Source organism: Pygocentrus nattereri, chromosome 22 (genome assembly GCF_015220715.1).
Source record: "Pygocentrus nattereri isolate fPygNat1 chromosome 22, fPygNat1.pri, whole genome shotgun sequence".
NCBI lineage: Eukaryota > Metazoa > Chordata > Actinopteri > Characiformes > Serrasalmidae > Pygocentrus > Pygocentrus nattereri.
The window spans coordinates 12,311,260-12,326,832 of record NC_051232.1 but is presented as its reverse complement, the minus strand read 5'-3'; the positions used below and the strand labels follow the sequence as shown (position 1 = coordinate 12,326,832).

The window sequence follows — 15,573 nt, the reverse complement described above, 5'->3', positions numbered from 1 at the left end:
AGAGGAGGACTATATAAGTTAGCATTTTTTCCCCAAACTATTCATTTAAGATTGTTTATCTTCAACATAAACATAGCACACAGCACTTCACTCATCCTTCCTACCAAACAACCAGTAGCATCTTGCGGCGGAAGCACTCGCCGTGACTGCTCCTTTGTTTCTCGTGAAACACACACTAAAAGCGCTTCCATATGTACCGACTGTCCAATTAACTCGGAGGGAAAGGAGGGGTTTTATAGGCCGGTGTTAGCAGCAAAGTTGGCTTGTCTTAGAGACCAATCTGATTCCCTGCCCAGAGATGAGTTGGTTTTAAAGTCTCATTACACTGTAGTCCTTTGTTTCTGGCTCTCGTGATTGTGTGCACTGACAAAAGGGAACTGAACACACAGCATTCAGTCACACAGCGAGCAGAAGCCTTTGTGATCTGTGGGATTTCATTTGCTTGAAGTGCTGAATGGAATCTAACAATATCAGTTCTTTCAAAAGTTCAAAAGTTTTGGCACCCCTGGTCAAATTATATATATATATATATATATATATATATATATATATATATATATATATATATATATATATATTTTTTTTTTTTTACGTGAAAATAAGTGAACCCATCTAACATTTTGCAGAAATGCCATATTTGCATACTCTGGAGAAGATGCAAACTTTTTTTGCTTAGCAAGTCAGCAAAATATCCCATTTGACTTTGTATATGACTGTATTTGTCTTACAAACAAACTTCGAACATTTAAATCTTGGATACACTACATGAGCTTCACAGCATTATAAAAAGACTGGGCATCTTGCTTTCCAATTGATTTTTGTCTTTTTTATGGCTGGAAAACTGTGAATCAGGCTCTACACAACTTGTAAGTTGTTGCTGAACTGAATCGAACTGGCTGAATACAGAAACACACATTGTCCCCTTACTAGAAGATGCAGATTGCAAAGCAAACATGGAGGTATAGCAACTTGCTGCTGTTGTTAATGTCACCACAATTTGCGCTAAAGCAGTAAAGAAGACACGAAACACGAGTGAGATGAGTTTTTAGAGGCACTAAACTGTACCACTGCCATAAGCCCAATTAATGAAAAAGCTCTTCTAGACATTGAATCTCTGTTCTTGACATCCATCCATTTTCTAAGCTGCTTCTCCTTCTGGGTCGCGGGGGGGTGCTGGAGCCTATCCCAGCGGTCATTGGGGCGGAAGGCAGGATACACCCTGGACAGGTCGCCAGGGCAGACAGACAGTCACTCACACACTCACACCCAGGGGCAATTTAGCACGTCCAGTTGGCCTGGCTGCATGTCTTTGGACAGTGGGAGGAAACCGGAGAACCCGGAGGAAACCCACGCAGACACGGGGAGAACATGCAAACTCCACACAGAGAGGACCCCGGTCACCCGGCCGTTCTTGACATATTTGCTGTTTTTATTTTTTGGTGGTTTTCATTGGCATATGTACTAGAAGATTAAAACCAGAGTCTGATACACTTTGACTGGTCAGAAGCCTCTCAGCACTACTCCATCTTCTGACCCAACTGTTTACTCTGACTGCCTCAAAATCTGCAGACTGAATCCAGCCAGCACAGACCAAATCAAGGCTAAAATCAGGGTAAAAAAATTGGAAAGCATACATTCAATCAGTTGTACCCCAAGTCTGTCTGCTACTGTACGTCATTTCACCTTGTGAGTCTAATCATGTGTCTTTTCTCTGTTTCCCCAGCATGTGGTGAGACATTGCAGGACTCGATGGGGAACTTTTCATCTCCTGGTTACCCAAACGGATACCCTTCATACACACACTGTGTCTGGAGGATCTCTGTCACACCTGGGGAGAAGGTATCACACGTGTCTGTCTATTGTTTGGTTTTGTGTGTAGTCTAGATCTAGTTTTGCTTTGTTTGGCTATATAATCACATAGTTCATAACATATTTATATAATTAATTACATGTTAAATTCAAACTATGCTCTGTATCAAAACGTTTGTGAAATACTAACACAAACTGATTGAAAGTTTAGAATCTGCACTATCAACTGAATTAAGGTCACAGAATCTCCACTTCTTTTATGAGATACAAGTTAGAAACAGTATAAATACAACAATATGCTTTTGTTATCACTGGTGATAACACTGACTTCTAAGTGCTTTCAAGCAAGTGTTTGTATGCTTTATAACTCTTGTATTTCTCATATTTCTCCGTATTCAGATAGTGCTCAACTTCACCACGATGGACCTGTACAAGAGCAGCCTGTGCTGGTACGACTACATTGAGGTGCGGGATGGATACTGGAGGAAAGCCCCTTTGCTAGGTACAAACAATCACTTGGAATAAACTAAACTTAATAACAGTTACTGATAATGATCTTTAGATGTCATTATTTTTGATATGTTCTTTTTCTCTGAATGTTTATTTATGGATGTGTGTGTGTGTGTGTGTGTGTGTGTGTGTGTGTGTGTGTGTGTGTGTGTGTGTGTGTGTGTGTGTGTGTGTGTGTGTGCAGGCCGTTTCTGCGGTGATAAGGTTCCAGAAATGCTGATCTCCACTGAGAGTCGGATGTGGATTGAGTTCCGCAGCAGCAGTAACTGGGTGGGAAAGGGCTTTGCTGCCGTTTATGAAGGTGGGATTTGGTCCTGTAATGTGACTGCGTTTCACAAAGCTGCACTGGGAAATCAGAGAATTCGAGTTTATTTCCTTGGGTCACTTGAGCTGCTCTAGCTTTCCTTATTTGTGCTGACTAGGAAAGACTGAACATAGTAACTGTCAGAAGTCTTTAACCCAAATGCAATTAAATAATTACAGAATGAATCATGTAAGCGATGAATTGCTACTGCATTCAGTTTGAATTCTGTTACATTCAAACATTTTTCTGTGTTTCAATGTCAACAACGTCAAATCAAAACGTGGCAGCGTGAAGGATTTTTGTAAAACATGTAAAGGATTTTAACCCATTAAGGCAGACACAAAATTCGTGCCATGTAGTCTCATCTTTAGCCTTAATAACTTTTGATCTCGGTCTTTATAATAAATATATATAAACGCCCTCCAGGGTGTTCCTTTTGCATCGCAGGTCCACAGAGCTTAGCATTTTCTGTCTTCTGAATTCAGTTCATGAAGGCCTTGCTAACTCACTAATGAACTGCTTCAGCTGTGTTAATGAGCCAGAATGCTTAGTCGTGCTAAGGTGTGGCTCAGAAGGTACCCGATTTAACACTGTTGATTTAGCTTCATTTATTTGTGCTGACTATGAAGCTCAAATGACTTAAGTTACAACATGAACTAAGCATTAAGTACCACAAACTAAAACGGCTTGTAATCTTTCTCTTTCTCTGCCGTAGCAATTTGTGGAGGTGACATCAGTAAGGACTCGGGCCAGATTCAATCTCCAAACTACCCTGACGACTACAGGCCATCGAAGGAGTGCGTGTGGAGGATCACTGTGTCTGAGGGCTACAACGTGGGCCTCAGCTTTCAGGCCTTTGAGGTACAAAGGAGACTTTAGGATCCAAATAATGTCACTTTGTTGTAGTAACATTGTATTTTCATCCTCTTCTATCTTGTAACTCGAGAGTGCTTTCCCTTGTTACTTTGTCACATTTTTCACTTCCCCTTTTGCTCACTCTCATAATCTGATTAAGACTCCGCCAAGTCACTAAACTCATGCTCATGTCTGTGATGTGTAATACTCTTGATGTGTGAGTCTGTCAGGGCTGAATCATGTGTAGTGTGCTAATAGTTATTGTGCTATTGTCCAATAAATTGTCACATTTTTTTCTGTTTGTTTTTCACTGTGCGCTGACCAGTCATAGTCTCCACAGACTGTTTTGAGGAATCAAGGTGTTTGCTCTCTCAAGGCCTCGCTCTCTCTGGGTGGATGTCCTTCTTTCTCCATTACTTGATTTAGCCAACAGTTATCTGATGTAACAGAATTAGCCGTTAGTATTCTTGTCCAAGTACGCTGAGCTGTCCAATGATGGTGCATTAGCAGCAATTTGAAAAGATGTCGTTTCATGTGTCTCTTAGGACATGCTAGCCTAGGGGGAAACCTGATTAGCAGGTCGAGTCACACTTTATGTGGATAGAGCCCAACAGATCATTTATAGATGTTCAAATTAGTAACACTGAATAGATTAAACTGTTAACGGTTTTGGTTTAAGATGAAAGTTAGGATTAGGATTATCTCCAGGGTTAGCTTTAGGTTTTGTCTCAAGGTTAGGTTTGAAAATTGAATTTAGTAGATATTCAGATAATCTTTAAACCCTTTGCAGAGTGTGACAAATTGTGATGAGTGGACAAAAATGAAGTGTTTTTCCTTCTCCTGTAAAGTTACCATTTTGGATATATGAGGTTCTGCAGTAGTCAAATAAGTCTGTTAGCCCTGGTGGAACTGGCAGAAATGAAACTGGGGGGAAAAATTGGGCAAAATTCCCCAAAAATAAAGCAAATAAAATAATGCAGGCCAATCTTCAACCAACATCACAGAATAGATTCAACCAGTGTTTTTAGTATGTATCTGCAAATGTTCTACAGCAAATACAGTCGGTATCAGTATAAACACAGTAGTATTTTGTCCATATCATTCAGTTATGGTGGTGTGAGTGTATGTGTGTGTGTATAGTGGAATGTATGCATTGTATAGGGTTTGCTCTTTCATGTTTATAGGTTGTAGTGCATGGAAAGGTCATAGACTTGCTTTGAAAGTAAAGAGGAAAGGGTTCTCCTTTCAATCAGGACTGTTTAAGAGTGTGTGTGTGTGTGTATGTGTGTGTGTGTGTGAGAGAGAGAAAGAGAGACAAACAAACACAGGATGTAAAACTCACTCTCTCCATTTACCTGCACACACACTCATACACTCATTTACTCACTCTCCTACACACACACAATTCAAGAGGAAGACACAGTGCTAACCCAGAGACCTTGGCATACCAGTAGACTCGTACGTCTGGTATGCGAGATCCTGTTTTCATTGGAATGTTCCTTAGGCTGTAACACCTAAGGTGCTGTTGGCACGATAATGCAAATAGCACATGATATGTTTATGTTTCTGCACATGCATTTTGTGGGTGCTGATTGAGGGGTTGTGTGTGTGTGTGTGTGTGTGTGTGTGTGTGTGTGTGTGTGTGTGTGTGTGTGTGTGTATACATCTAATGCTTATATTACAGAAGATGTGTGGTTTTCATGTACTATACAGTTAGAATTCACCTCCAACAGACCACCTTCTCATTTACTTAACTTTCAATTAAAACGGCCACTGAATAAAAGTTAACTTTTCAACATTAGAAGTGAAAAACAAAAGCCTTAACAAGAGATTATCAGTATTTAGGTACAGCTCCCATTCTTTTTGCGAGAGATGCTTTACGTTTTTCAAACAAATCTGCAAAGACATTTTTCCACACATTCAAAGCTCAGTCTTAAAAGTTGGTTGTATTTTCTGCTTCTCTTGATCCAAGTAACCAAACACATTCAGTGATGTTGTAAAAATCTGGTTCTGATGTTGTAAAAACATTTGTTCAGAATGATGAAAAGAGCAGATGATTAAACTGAAAGATTTTCTATTTCTATTATGGATACATAATTACAGTGTCATTTCATAACTTGTTTCCAAAACATGTGAATGTTGAACAATACATGTAAAACGCCTTGTCTTGTTCATAATATAATCCAGATACTATATAAAAATAATTATAAGAAGTGACTCTAAACTTGTCATTAATGTAGATTTTTCTTGTTCTTTGTGTGTGTGTGTGTGTGTGTGTGTGTGTGTGTGTGTGTGTGTGTATGTGCAGATCGAGAGACATGACAGCTGTGCTTATGACTACCTAGAGGTGCGTGACGGCCTATCTGAGAGCAGCCCTCTGATTGGTCGATTCTGCGGCTATGACAAACCTGAGGACATTCGTTCCACTTCCAACACACTTTGGATGAAATTCGTCTCAGATGGAACTGTCAATAAAGCTGGCTTTGCTGCTAACTTCTTTAAAGGTATACACACACACGCACACACACGCACACACACACACACACACACACACACACACACACACACACACACACACACACACACACACACACAACTTAAAATACAAGCTCAGCAAATCAGTTCTGTAAGAACTCAAGTGTTGTGGTTTTCCTCTGGATGCAATTTCACTCTTAAAAGCAATTTGATTTGTCATGCTGATTAAAGTGGCTTAACTGTGTTTATTATTCTTATTTCTCTTTGTTTCTTGTCTTTTAAGCAAAGTCTTTTGTGCGTATTGTTTCTTTTACAGTGAAAAAAGTGATGCTCGTACATGATTTCCACATCAATGAAATGAGCACAGTAACTGCAAAACATGAGTAAACTGAAAGTCAAAATTCATGTGGAAATGATGTAATGGACTTGCTTGATTCAAATGTGTACATCATGTTTCAGTTTATACGTCTTGAGCTATTAATCCGAGGGCTTATTTACTAACTAGACTTTTAGAGTCACAGAGAGTTCTCTGAGTGATGCCAAAGAACACCCACTTTTTGTTGAATAAAGAATCATGTCTGAAAAGGTGATATAAGAATATGAACATCTATATCAATTTAAGGGTTCTTCCTATCAAACCTTCACACCAGCCCTGGACCTGGAGATCTACCTTCCAGTGGCGTATACTGCCAACCACACCTGCTCTAGATATTTATCTTCTTCAGAAGTCCTTAATTAAGTCCTTAAAGTCTGAACTGGTGGATTAGTGTTAGGAAAAACAACTGCTTTATGTTATGTGAAGGATAAACTTTGAAAAGGTTATTTAAACTCACACAGCTCATTTATTTATTTTAAGAGGACCTTTATTTTAATAGATTTTAAATTGTTTAGCAACTACTATGAAAGAAAGAAAAACGTGTAAGTATGAGAGAGAAATTTAACTGTGGACCAATATATTGTTAAAGGAGTTAATAAGGTTTATTGTGCACAGTGTGTTCTTCTTACTTTTTAACCCATGGCTGTGTGTGCTTGTGTGTTTTTAGAGGAGGATGAGTGTGTGAAGCCAGATAATGGAGGCTGTGAGCAGAGGTGTGTGAACACATTGGGAAGCTTCAAGTGTGCGTGTGATCCTGGATATGAACTGGCCCCAGACAAAAAAAGTTGTGAAGGTAAAAGAAACTGTGTGCGTGTGTTTGTGTGCGTGTGTGTGTGTGTGTGTGAGTGTGAGAGTGTGACTGTGAGCAGGTGTTTCCGCCTGTCTGGTCCAAACACACTCAGCGGAAGCTTCAACCAACCTAAACGGTCGAAGAAAACATCCGCAGTCAACAGGAAAACAACAGGAACAAACAGTGTGCACACTAAAGTGCTCACAGTCACACATACACACAGTCACACAGAACCAAACACACACCAGAAACTACTCACTACCAGACACCAACATATACACTCTTTCACACTCAAGCCCTGGGACGTCACTGCATCTCCCACACAAGTAGCCTTTATACCTTAAATCACATTTGCCACAAAAATCCTGGTAAAAAGGAATTGATATTCTCATCAGGAACACACTGCCTTGACTTTTTTCTCTTGCAATAACCAAAAACCTGGCTGTAAAAACAGGCCATGCTGCATCACTTTTGCACAGAAGTTGAAAATAATTCCACAGGAATTTTACTGGGTTTCATGCACTTTTAAAGGGCTTGCATTCACACTTAACACCTTTCTATTTTGTTACTGCTAAATCCATGTGTTAAAGTGGCTTTACAAAGCCCAGTGGCTCACACACTGTTACCACTCTCCAGATACAGCCACCTCTGAGTTCCGAGTTCCTGATCCCATCAATGAACCCAAGCTCACTGGCACCACCGTAAAAAACAGCCCCGGATTTTCACATTTCCCCCTGGGGCTTTACAGTAGCCTTAGTGCAGTTAAAGAGTCTATCATCAGTTTGTGCTAAAAGTATTTTTTATCTGAAATAAAAATTATGTTGTTAAACATTTTATCTATATTATCTAAAGATTATTCATGGTTAATATACTATATATAATGGATAAAGTCTCCAAGAACTTTTTGGTGCCATTGTATATATATATACACAACCACATGCACATATGTTTTGTGGAGCTTTTTCGCCTCTAATTAGTACTTTACAGTCTGAGTCACTGCAGTGCCACTGGAATAACTTTGGCACTGTTAAGTACATGTTAAGTAATGCAGGATAGATGCCATGTTTTCTCACTCTCTATTTCTCTCAGCTGCCTGTGGAGGTTTATTGTCTAAGCTGAATGGGACGATCACAACCCCAGGCTGGCCTAAAGAATACCCTCCCAATAAGAACTGCGTGTGGCAGGTGGTCGCCCCCACACAGTACCGCATATCCATGCAGTTTGAAGCCTTCGAACTGGAGGGGAACGAGGTGGGGACAGTGTGGTTATCCACAAGTACAAGTTACTAAGTGCAAGTTTTACATTTCTCAGATTTGCGTCTCATTTTAAGGTGAACTGAACATATGCAAATATAATGTATCTCTTGACTGTGGATTGAATCTGAATGTTGGGTAGGTTGTGACTTTGTTCTATATGAAAATCTTTTGGGTGAAACTCCTTTAAAGATTCCTTCAAAATGATGTAAAATACTAGGGCAACATTACTACCATGTTGAGAGTTGAAGGAATTCACATCTAGGGTGATTCGTTTGTTTATTAGTTTGACTACAAGGCATTTTAAATTCATATGGAATGATTTGATTACTTCTGAAAGAGTTTTATATGCAGCCTAATCAGAATTTTCACATAGTATATTCATTAGCTTGCAGAACTGTTCATTAATTAGGCTTGACAAAGCTGTTTATAGTTTTAATATTATACACGTTTTGTACCATTTTCAAGGGCCAGGTTTTGGAAACCACAAAACATTGCAGGATTGTAGATCCTGAATAGTGCTTATGGGCACACATTAGAAACCACCTGAAATATTATAGCAGCCGCCTAGCAATATCTTAGCAGCCATCTGGGATATCATAGCATGTCCTAGCAACACCTTATCAGACATCTGGGATACCATAGCAACCTCCTAGCAACACTTAGCAACCACCTAATAACCACTAAGCTGCTACACCATAGCAACACTGTAGCAAGACCATAGCAACTACCTGGAATTATTATATAAACCCTATTAAGTTATCCAAAACAATGAACAATGTTGTGCAGCTGCTTTAACTCTTGAAGCGTTATTCACAAACTTCCCCTTCTAGTTTAGTCACTGATGCTGCTGTGGTTTATGTGCTGTTTCACAGTCCTGAAACACGAAACAAATCAGTGAACAGTTTAAAAAGCATAATAAATTCAGTGAATTAAGTCAAATGACTTGAATCTTTGCCTAGAATTTTAATGTCAACCACTAATGTGTGTATGTACATTCCCGCCAACATTTGGATCTCTAAGGGCGGACACTTTTTTAATCAAGTATAAATCTCTGTGTGGGAATTTTTCAGCCATTCAGTCACATCTAATCATGTGGGAACTTGGGTGTCCCAGTTACAATAGATGTTTTTTCCCAGTGGTCCGATTATAATATATTAGCTGTCGTTTCACATTTGTAATTTGTAAATTTGTAGTCATGTGGTCTTTCCCAGTTATAGTCCATTTTATGTAAGTTTTCACAGCTTCATATAAGTTATTTGAATCCTTATAAATCATTTCATATATATTTATGCAGCAAATTGCTTTTAAAGTATTGAAAACAGTGATTCTAAACTTTGCTAAATTATGCAGCATACATAACGAGGCTATGTTTGATATACTCTGTAACCTGTTTGCTTGTCTTCTGTCTCTGAAGGTGTGTAAGTACGACTTTGTGGAAGTGCGGAGCGGCTTGTCGTCAGACTCTAAGCTTCATGGGAAATACTGTGGCACGGAGGTGCCTGAGGTCATCACTTCCCAGTACAACAACATGCGCATCGAGTTCAAGTCAGACAACACCGTCTCCAAGAAAGGCTTCAAAGCTCACTTCTTTTCCGGTAAGACCAACTGTGTCCACAAACCCATAACTGACCAAACCATGACACCGTGAAGGTTCACACCCTCTCTTACCACTAATGGAGAATCAGCATAGCTGCGGAAAACAAGCCGACTCTGGCGAGGACCTGGCCTATGAGAGAAGGTTTTTTATTTCCAGCAGGAGATTAGGGACCTGATAGAACCTCCGAAGTCTTTTGATCTTGTGTTTTTTCATTTCTGCCCAAGATTGGTTTCATAAATGTTTTTCGGTGTGGATTTCAAAAGGTTTTTCAAATATTTTCATCAGTTGTGCTGTTTTGCTAACCCTGTCCTTTCTCACAGAGCTGTGTCCTGAGAAGCTTGCAGTACTGGAGAGATTTTTATTGAGCAGGGTTTGGATTTACACATTCTTACACCCCAGTCATCTTCAGATATTTAGAAAATTTGGGTGTCTGTCAAGTTTGCAAGTTGCTTATGCTATAAATCATTACCTGTCTGTTTTAGGTGGATGTGTGAAAGAATGAACTACTTTTTTTGGTGCACTTAAAATGTTAAGTTGTTTTCAGTAAGAGCCCTTAGAAGTCAGGAGTTATTATTGCAATATTTTTGTATATATTTGCATAATTATTTAAACATAATTACAGTACATGATTTGTTTAATTTCCAGTCAAAATGGCCATTAGTTACAAGTTATTAATTTTCCAGTATCAGGAGAAACAGAAAACCCAACATAACATAATTATTTTTGTTATTTAGTGCTTGCCCTAATTTGCTGTCATTCTTTTTTGGGAGACTTATTTTCAGCTTTCAAAGAAATTAGATATTTAGAAGATATTAGAAGATATTTTTTCACACCACCAAAGTTTATGAGGTAATATAAATCAAGTAATCCAAACCCATTCAGTGATATTAAGGCTCATAGCATTGAATTGTTTTATTTTAGTGGAAGGATGGAGAGAAACACCTGTGGATTGTTTTAGATTTGTTTTGGTGGTCTTCTGGGTCTTGCACAGTTGTTAGGAGCTCAATTTTATTTATCTTTTAATTATTTTTTGAGCTCTTGTTTTTTCATTTATTTTCTTTATGTAAGTGGATTATCTTCTCCTAATAAATATCTCCTCAAAAAGGTGCATATAATGGGCATTTTGACTGGAAATTAAATAAATGAAGAGAGATCTCTGACTTTGCCCAGTAATTTATTTCATTAGTACATAAAGAATCACATTTACATTAGATTTTTCTCTGGTATTGACAGGTGGTATTGATTGAAAGTTTAGGATCTACACTTATTAGTGAGAAGTAATTCATATAAAATTACAATATGGCTTTGTTTTTCTGCAGATAACTGTGACTTCTGAGGCTTACTGATGTAAAGTGTGTGATATTGGGGGCGTTCTCTTTTACAGATAAGCCCGCCTCCTGCATGCAGCGACTTTTTATCTTTTTGTCCTGCCAGGACGTAGCTCCACCTCCCTCTGTCCGTTTGATTGGCCGACAGGCCGCCTCAGGGCAGGTCACAGGTATGGCCTCTTCCCTGATTGGTTCTGAGCAACGGTTTGGCCCTTGTGTCCTCTGGGCTTTCCATAGTCAGTGCTGGAAATAGTACACTATCTCTATGGCAACAAATGTGTGGTCTTTTTGGCATTTGTTGATCTAATGACAGATTCAATCGAAAGATTGATTCGTTTAAGGTTGGCCCATAACACTCAAAACATTGTTTTTTCTTGTGGATTTATTTTCCTGACTAATGGGTGGTCTTTGCAATCTTGACTTTCATCCCACAGCTTTCTTCTCACTAACAGCCAGTATCTGTGAATCGATGATTTTTAAACATATTTAATTCCATTAGAGCCTTTACTATGCTTCCTAAACCACTTGAAGTAGTGTTATTGCTTGAAGTAGTGTTATTTAAATGTATTAAACAGAAAGCAGGCCTTGAGCTTTAGGTTTGAATTTGATTGTTGAAAGTAGTATTTATTTAGATATATGGATATATTTAATAACACAGCACTAAATCGTAAATCTTCATTGCAACAAGCCACTGGAAGGTTTCAAAGATCTGGAAAATGATGGTGATAAACTTGAATGAAGGTGTACAGAGGACCAATTTAAAGAGTGAAAGAAAGAAAGAGACAGTCAGAAAGGGGTTACAGAGACAAAGGCATACAATATGTGAAAGATGGAGAGAGAGAGAGAGAGAGAGAGAGAGAGAGAGAATCTCATTGAATGGATGAGCTGAGTGAATGTGAAAAGCAGCTCAGTCATTGTCAGGAGGCTCCCACGTTAGATCTCTGTTGGCCCTGTGCCAGCAGGTTTGGGGAGGTCCCGGCAGGCCTCCCACACACTCTTAATCCGCGTGTGTGTGTGTGTGTGTGTGTGTGACTGTGTCTGTGCGGTCAGAAGTTTGAAGCCAGCAGAGCATTCAGAATAGCTTGATAATGCAGAATTAGTCATGGTAAAATACAAGGACCAATAAGTAAGGCTTGTGTCTGAAGGGAAATACAGTACAAGCTACAAGCTCCTGATCAAAGCAATTTACCGATAAAAGTCATTTAGTAACTGCAGATTGTGGTCGTAATTCAGCGTTAACAGGGCAAAGCAAACGAAGAGCAAGTCTAGATCTAGTTTAAATGTGTGATTCTGTTTGGCGGATTAGCTGTTCTAGTTCCATCACTTGTACTGGAGAATGTCTGAAATGAATTAACAGCACCTTCCCATCTATTTTTAAAACATTCTGCATAATTTAATGGTTAAGCTGTCAACAAAGTCATTCAGAGTGGTTTGATGTGAAATGCTCTGTTTTACAGAAATTTACTGAGTCACGACTGGTCACAGTGGTGGTGATAGAAACCAGATGTCCAAAGAATTTAATGCTAGAAGCTACATCTCTTTATAACACAAACATGTTGCCTGATGTCCAAGATGTTGTTCTATGATAGTTTTGAGATACAGCCTTATTTTCTTATTTACTTTATCACATTTATCACTATTTTTTCATTCTCATCATTGCATATAAAAAATCAGAGACATGTGTAGATTCACTGGTAATTTTGCTTAGCAAATAAAATGTCTATATTTGTGTTATATCTATATCGTGACCCCCTGCTTGCTGTCACATCGATTGTAAAGAGTTAAGAATTGGTAATATACTCTACAGGGAACCATTTCATATCAAACCACACTGAACAACTTTGGTTATATCTTTATATTGAATTAAGAAATTTCAAAAGTTCAGCAGAATTCCCATTTAGTACGTACACAGAGCCACATACATTACATGTATCCATTCTTCTATTAACCTTCAGGTATTACTTTTGGTGTGTACCTTGTTTTTTCTTTCATGTCTCTTTCTTCTAAGGGGATGCACTCTTGTTCTGTCCTCTTGCTTTCAAAGAGGGATGAACTGTCTCACGATTTTTTTCACTTTCATTTTGTTACAGGTCAAACGGATTGACTTTTTATCACATGTAACAAATACACTTCTTTTCTGCCTTTGCTTTGTCAAAAAGAAATTCTTGTGTTCAAGAATTGCATAAAATAATTGTAAAAAGCTGTTTAGCATAGAAGCCTTTGGGGTACCTGCACTAATATTCACACTGGGGTTTGCTTTATTCATAAAACAGCCACTACTGAAGAAGTTTTTTACAGTAATCTATCTGAGAGACGTCACTTTTCGTTTTGTCATCTCAGACGTGTCTCCCTCTCTCTCTTTCTCCGACTGACCGTGGTGTTTTTCTCTGTTGTGTGTTAGATAAGGACGAATGTTCTAAGGATAACGGCGGATGCCAGCATGAGTGCATCAACACCATCGGCAGCTACGTGTGTCAGTGCCGCAACGGCTTCGTTCTGCATGAGAACAAACATGACTGCAAAGAAGGTACGCACACACACAACAGTTTAACGGTTACAATGTGGTGCCATCGTTGTACTACCATCTTCTTTACATCAGCTCAGCTTTTCACACTTAAAAGGCTCAAAAGACTCAAGTTGCTGTGATCAGCCTTCAAAGTGATAGACCGCCCAGAAAACTGATAGACTGGCCAAAAACTCATATTTAAATCTTACCTCAATTGTAGTCAATCAAGCATAACATTTCTTTAACCTTTTAGAAGCCGAACATCAGTCATGTTTTATAATTACACTGTTGAAACATATCAATAATAAGCTCTTGCTGAGGTGATAAGACAAAAAGAAAGCCTCGTACAGCTTTCGTACAGTGATAGAAACTCAGCAGCACATCGAAAGCTCCAACTCAACATACTGAAACAATTCATTCTCACAAGCGTGGACATGTACATGCTGGAATTCCTGTAGTGGCAGATTTATAAGAGTTTAAGTGACCATCACTAAATTCCCAGGATGAATTGCTGGCCAGATGCTCAGTTTCACAGGGTCAAAGTTTCTTTTTTTAGCTTTGCACTGGAGCTCTAAGGCCAGTGTAGCAAACAAGTAGTGGAAACTGATGTGCATCATAAGTTGAGTTGTTCAGTAATCTCAAAAAGACTTGGATTATGTGATTTCTTACACAAAAGTACAGACACAATTTGAGCTTCAAATCATGGCTACTATGCACCAGGCTGTTTTTTCAGTTGTCATTAAAAGGTCTTCTGCTGTAGCAGCGCAGGCTTTGTGGCCTTTCTCCAGCATGTTGAAGTGTTTAGGTCATGTGTGTATGGATGGTGCAGTGCTGCCTTTCATGATGCTGTGAGAGCTTCGCTGCTATGCATGTCTTTAACGTGGCCGTGCGGTTTGGAAAATTTAAAGCAGCTTCTCTCCCATGTGGAGCGTGTGTGTGTGTGTGTGTGTGTGTGTGTGTGTGTGTGTGTGTCTTTATAAAGGAAAACAGACAGACCTGGGAGAGGAGGATAGAGATATTATGCTTTCAACTCCAGAGTCAGAGAGTCAGGGTCGAGAAGTTAAACCAGCGACATCCTGGAATACACACACACACACACACACACACACACACACACACACACACACACACACACACACACACACACATACAGACACATTCACACACAACCATACATATGCACATCGCATACACGTGTATAGACATACACACATGAAAACCTCAGTGTCTCTTCAAGGGCAGTTAACCCAATTTGATTTTAAACATCTGGCCTTTCATGAATCTTCAAAGACCCTGTACTGCTTCTGTTTTTCTTGGTGTGTGTGTGTGTGTGTGTGTGTGTGTGTGTGTGTGTGTGTGTGTGTGTGTGCACATATGAGTGGGTTTTGTGCAACTTATATATTTTTTACATTACAAAAACATTTGTAATTACAAAAATTAAGCATACTGTGCTGTTTTAAAATTGAAAGGTTAATTGAATATCAGGTAAGTTCCCCAAATAATAACTGCAGGTAATTTACTGTTAACTATTCAAAAAATAAGGCTTATTATTCAGTAACAACATGGACTTCATTGCAATTTTTTAGTCTGCTAAACTGCAACACCAGTCAAAAGTTTGCACACACACAACAGACAGTATAATTATCAATTTCTCGATCTAAAGGCTTCTGCTTAAATGTTTTAACCCTTAAAAGTTGATAATTACTACTTTGTTTTGCTGTACTATTCAAGTGCAATTAAGAAATTGTGTAATTAATGACATAGTTC

The 15,573-nt window shown here is 38.8% G+C and overlaps 1 protein-coding gene across 3 annotated transcripts in view; it reads left to right on the top strand.

Annotated features, from left to right (window-relative positions):
• tll1 (tolloid-like 1) overlaps positions 1–15,573 on the top strand; it is a 76,176-nt gene that overhangs the window by 42,520 nt on the left and 18,083 nt on the right. For 2 of the 3 annotated variants that reach the window (XM_017717438.2, XM_017717437.2), the window contains exons 10-19: positions 1,724–1,839; positions 2,209–2,311; positions 2,504–2,620; positions 3,339–3,484; positions 5,787–5,982; positions 6,997–7,122; positions 8,209–8,369; positions 9,790–9,970; positions 11,357–11,470; positions 13,702–13,827. In XM_017717438.2, the coding sequence (XP_017572927.1) occupies positions 1,724–1,839; positions 2,209–2,311; positions 2,504–2,620; positions 3,339–3,484; positions 5,787–5,982; positions 6,997–7,122; positions 8,209–8,369; positions 9,790–9,970; positions 11,357–11,470; positions 13,702–13,827 (1,386 nt within the window). The remainder of the gene's footprint in view (positions 1–1,723; positions 1,840–2,208; positions 2,312–2,503; positions 2,621–3,338; positions 3,485–5,786; positions 5,983–6,996; positions 7,123–8,208; positions 8,370–9,789; positions 9,971–11,356; positions 11,471–13,701; positions 13,828–15,573) is intronic. The other variant, XM_037532767.1, reaches the window with a different exon arrangement.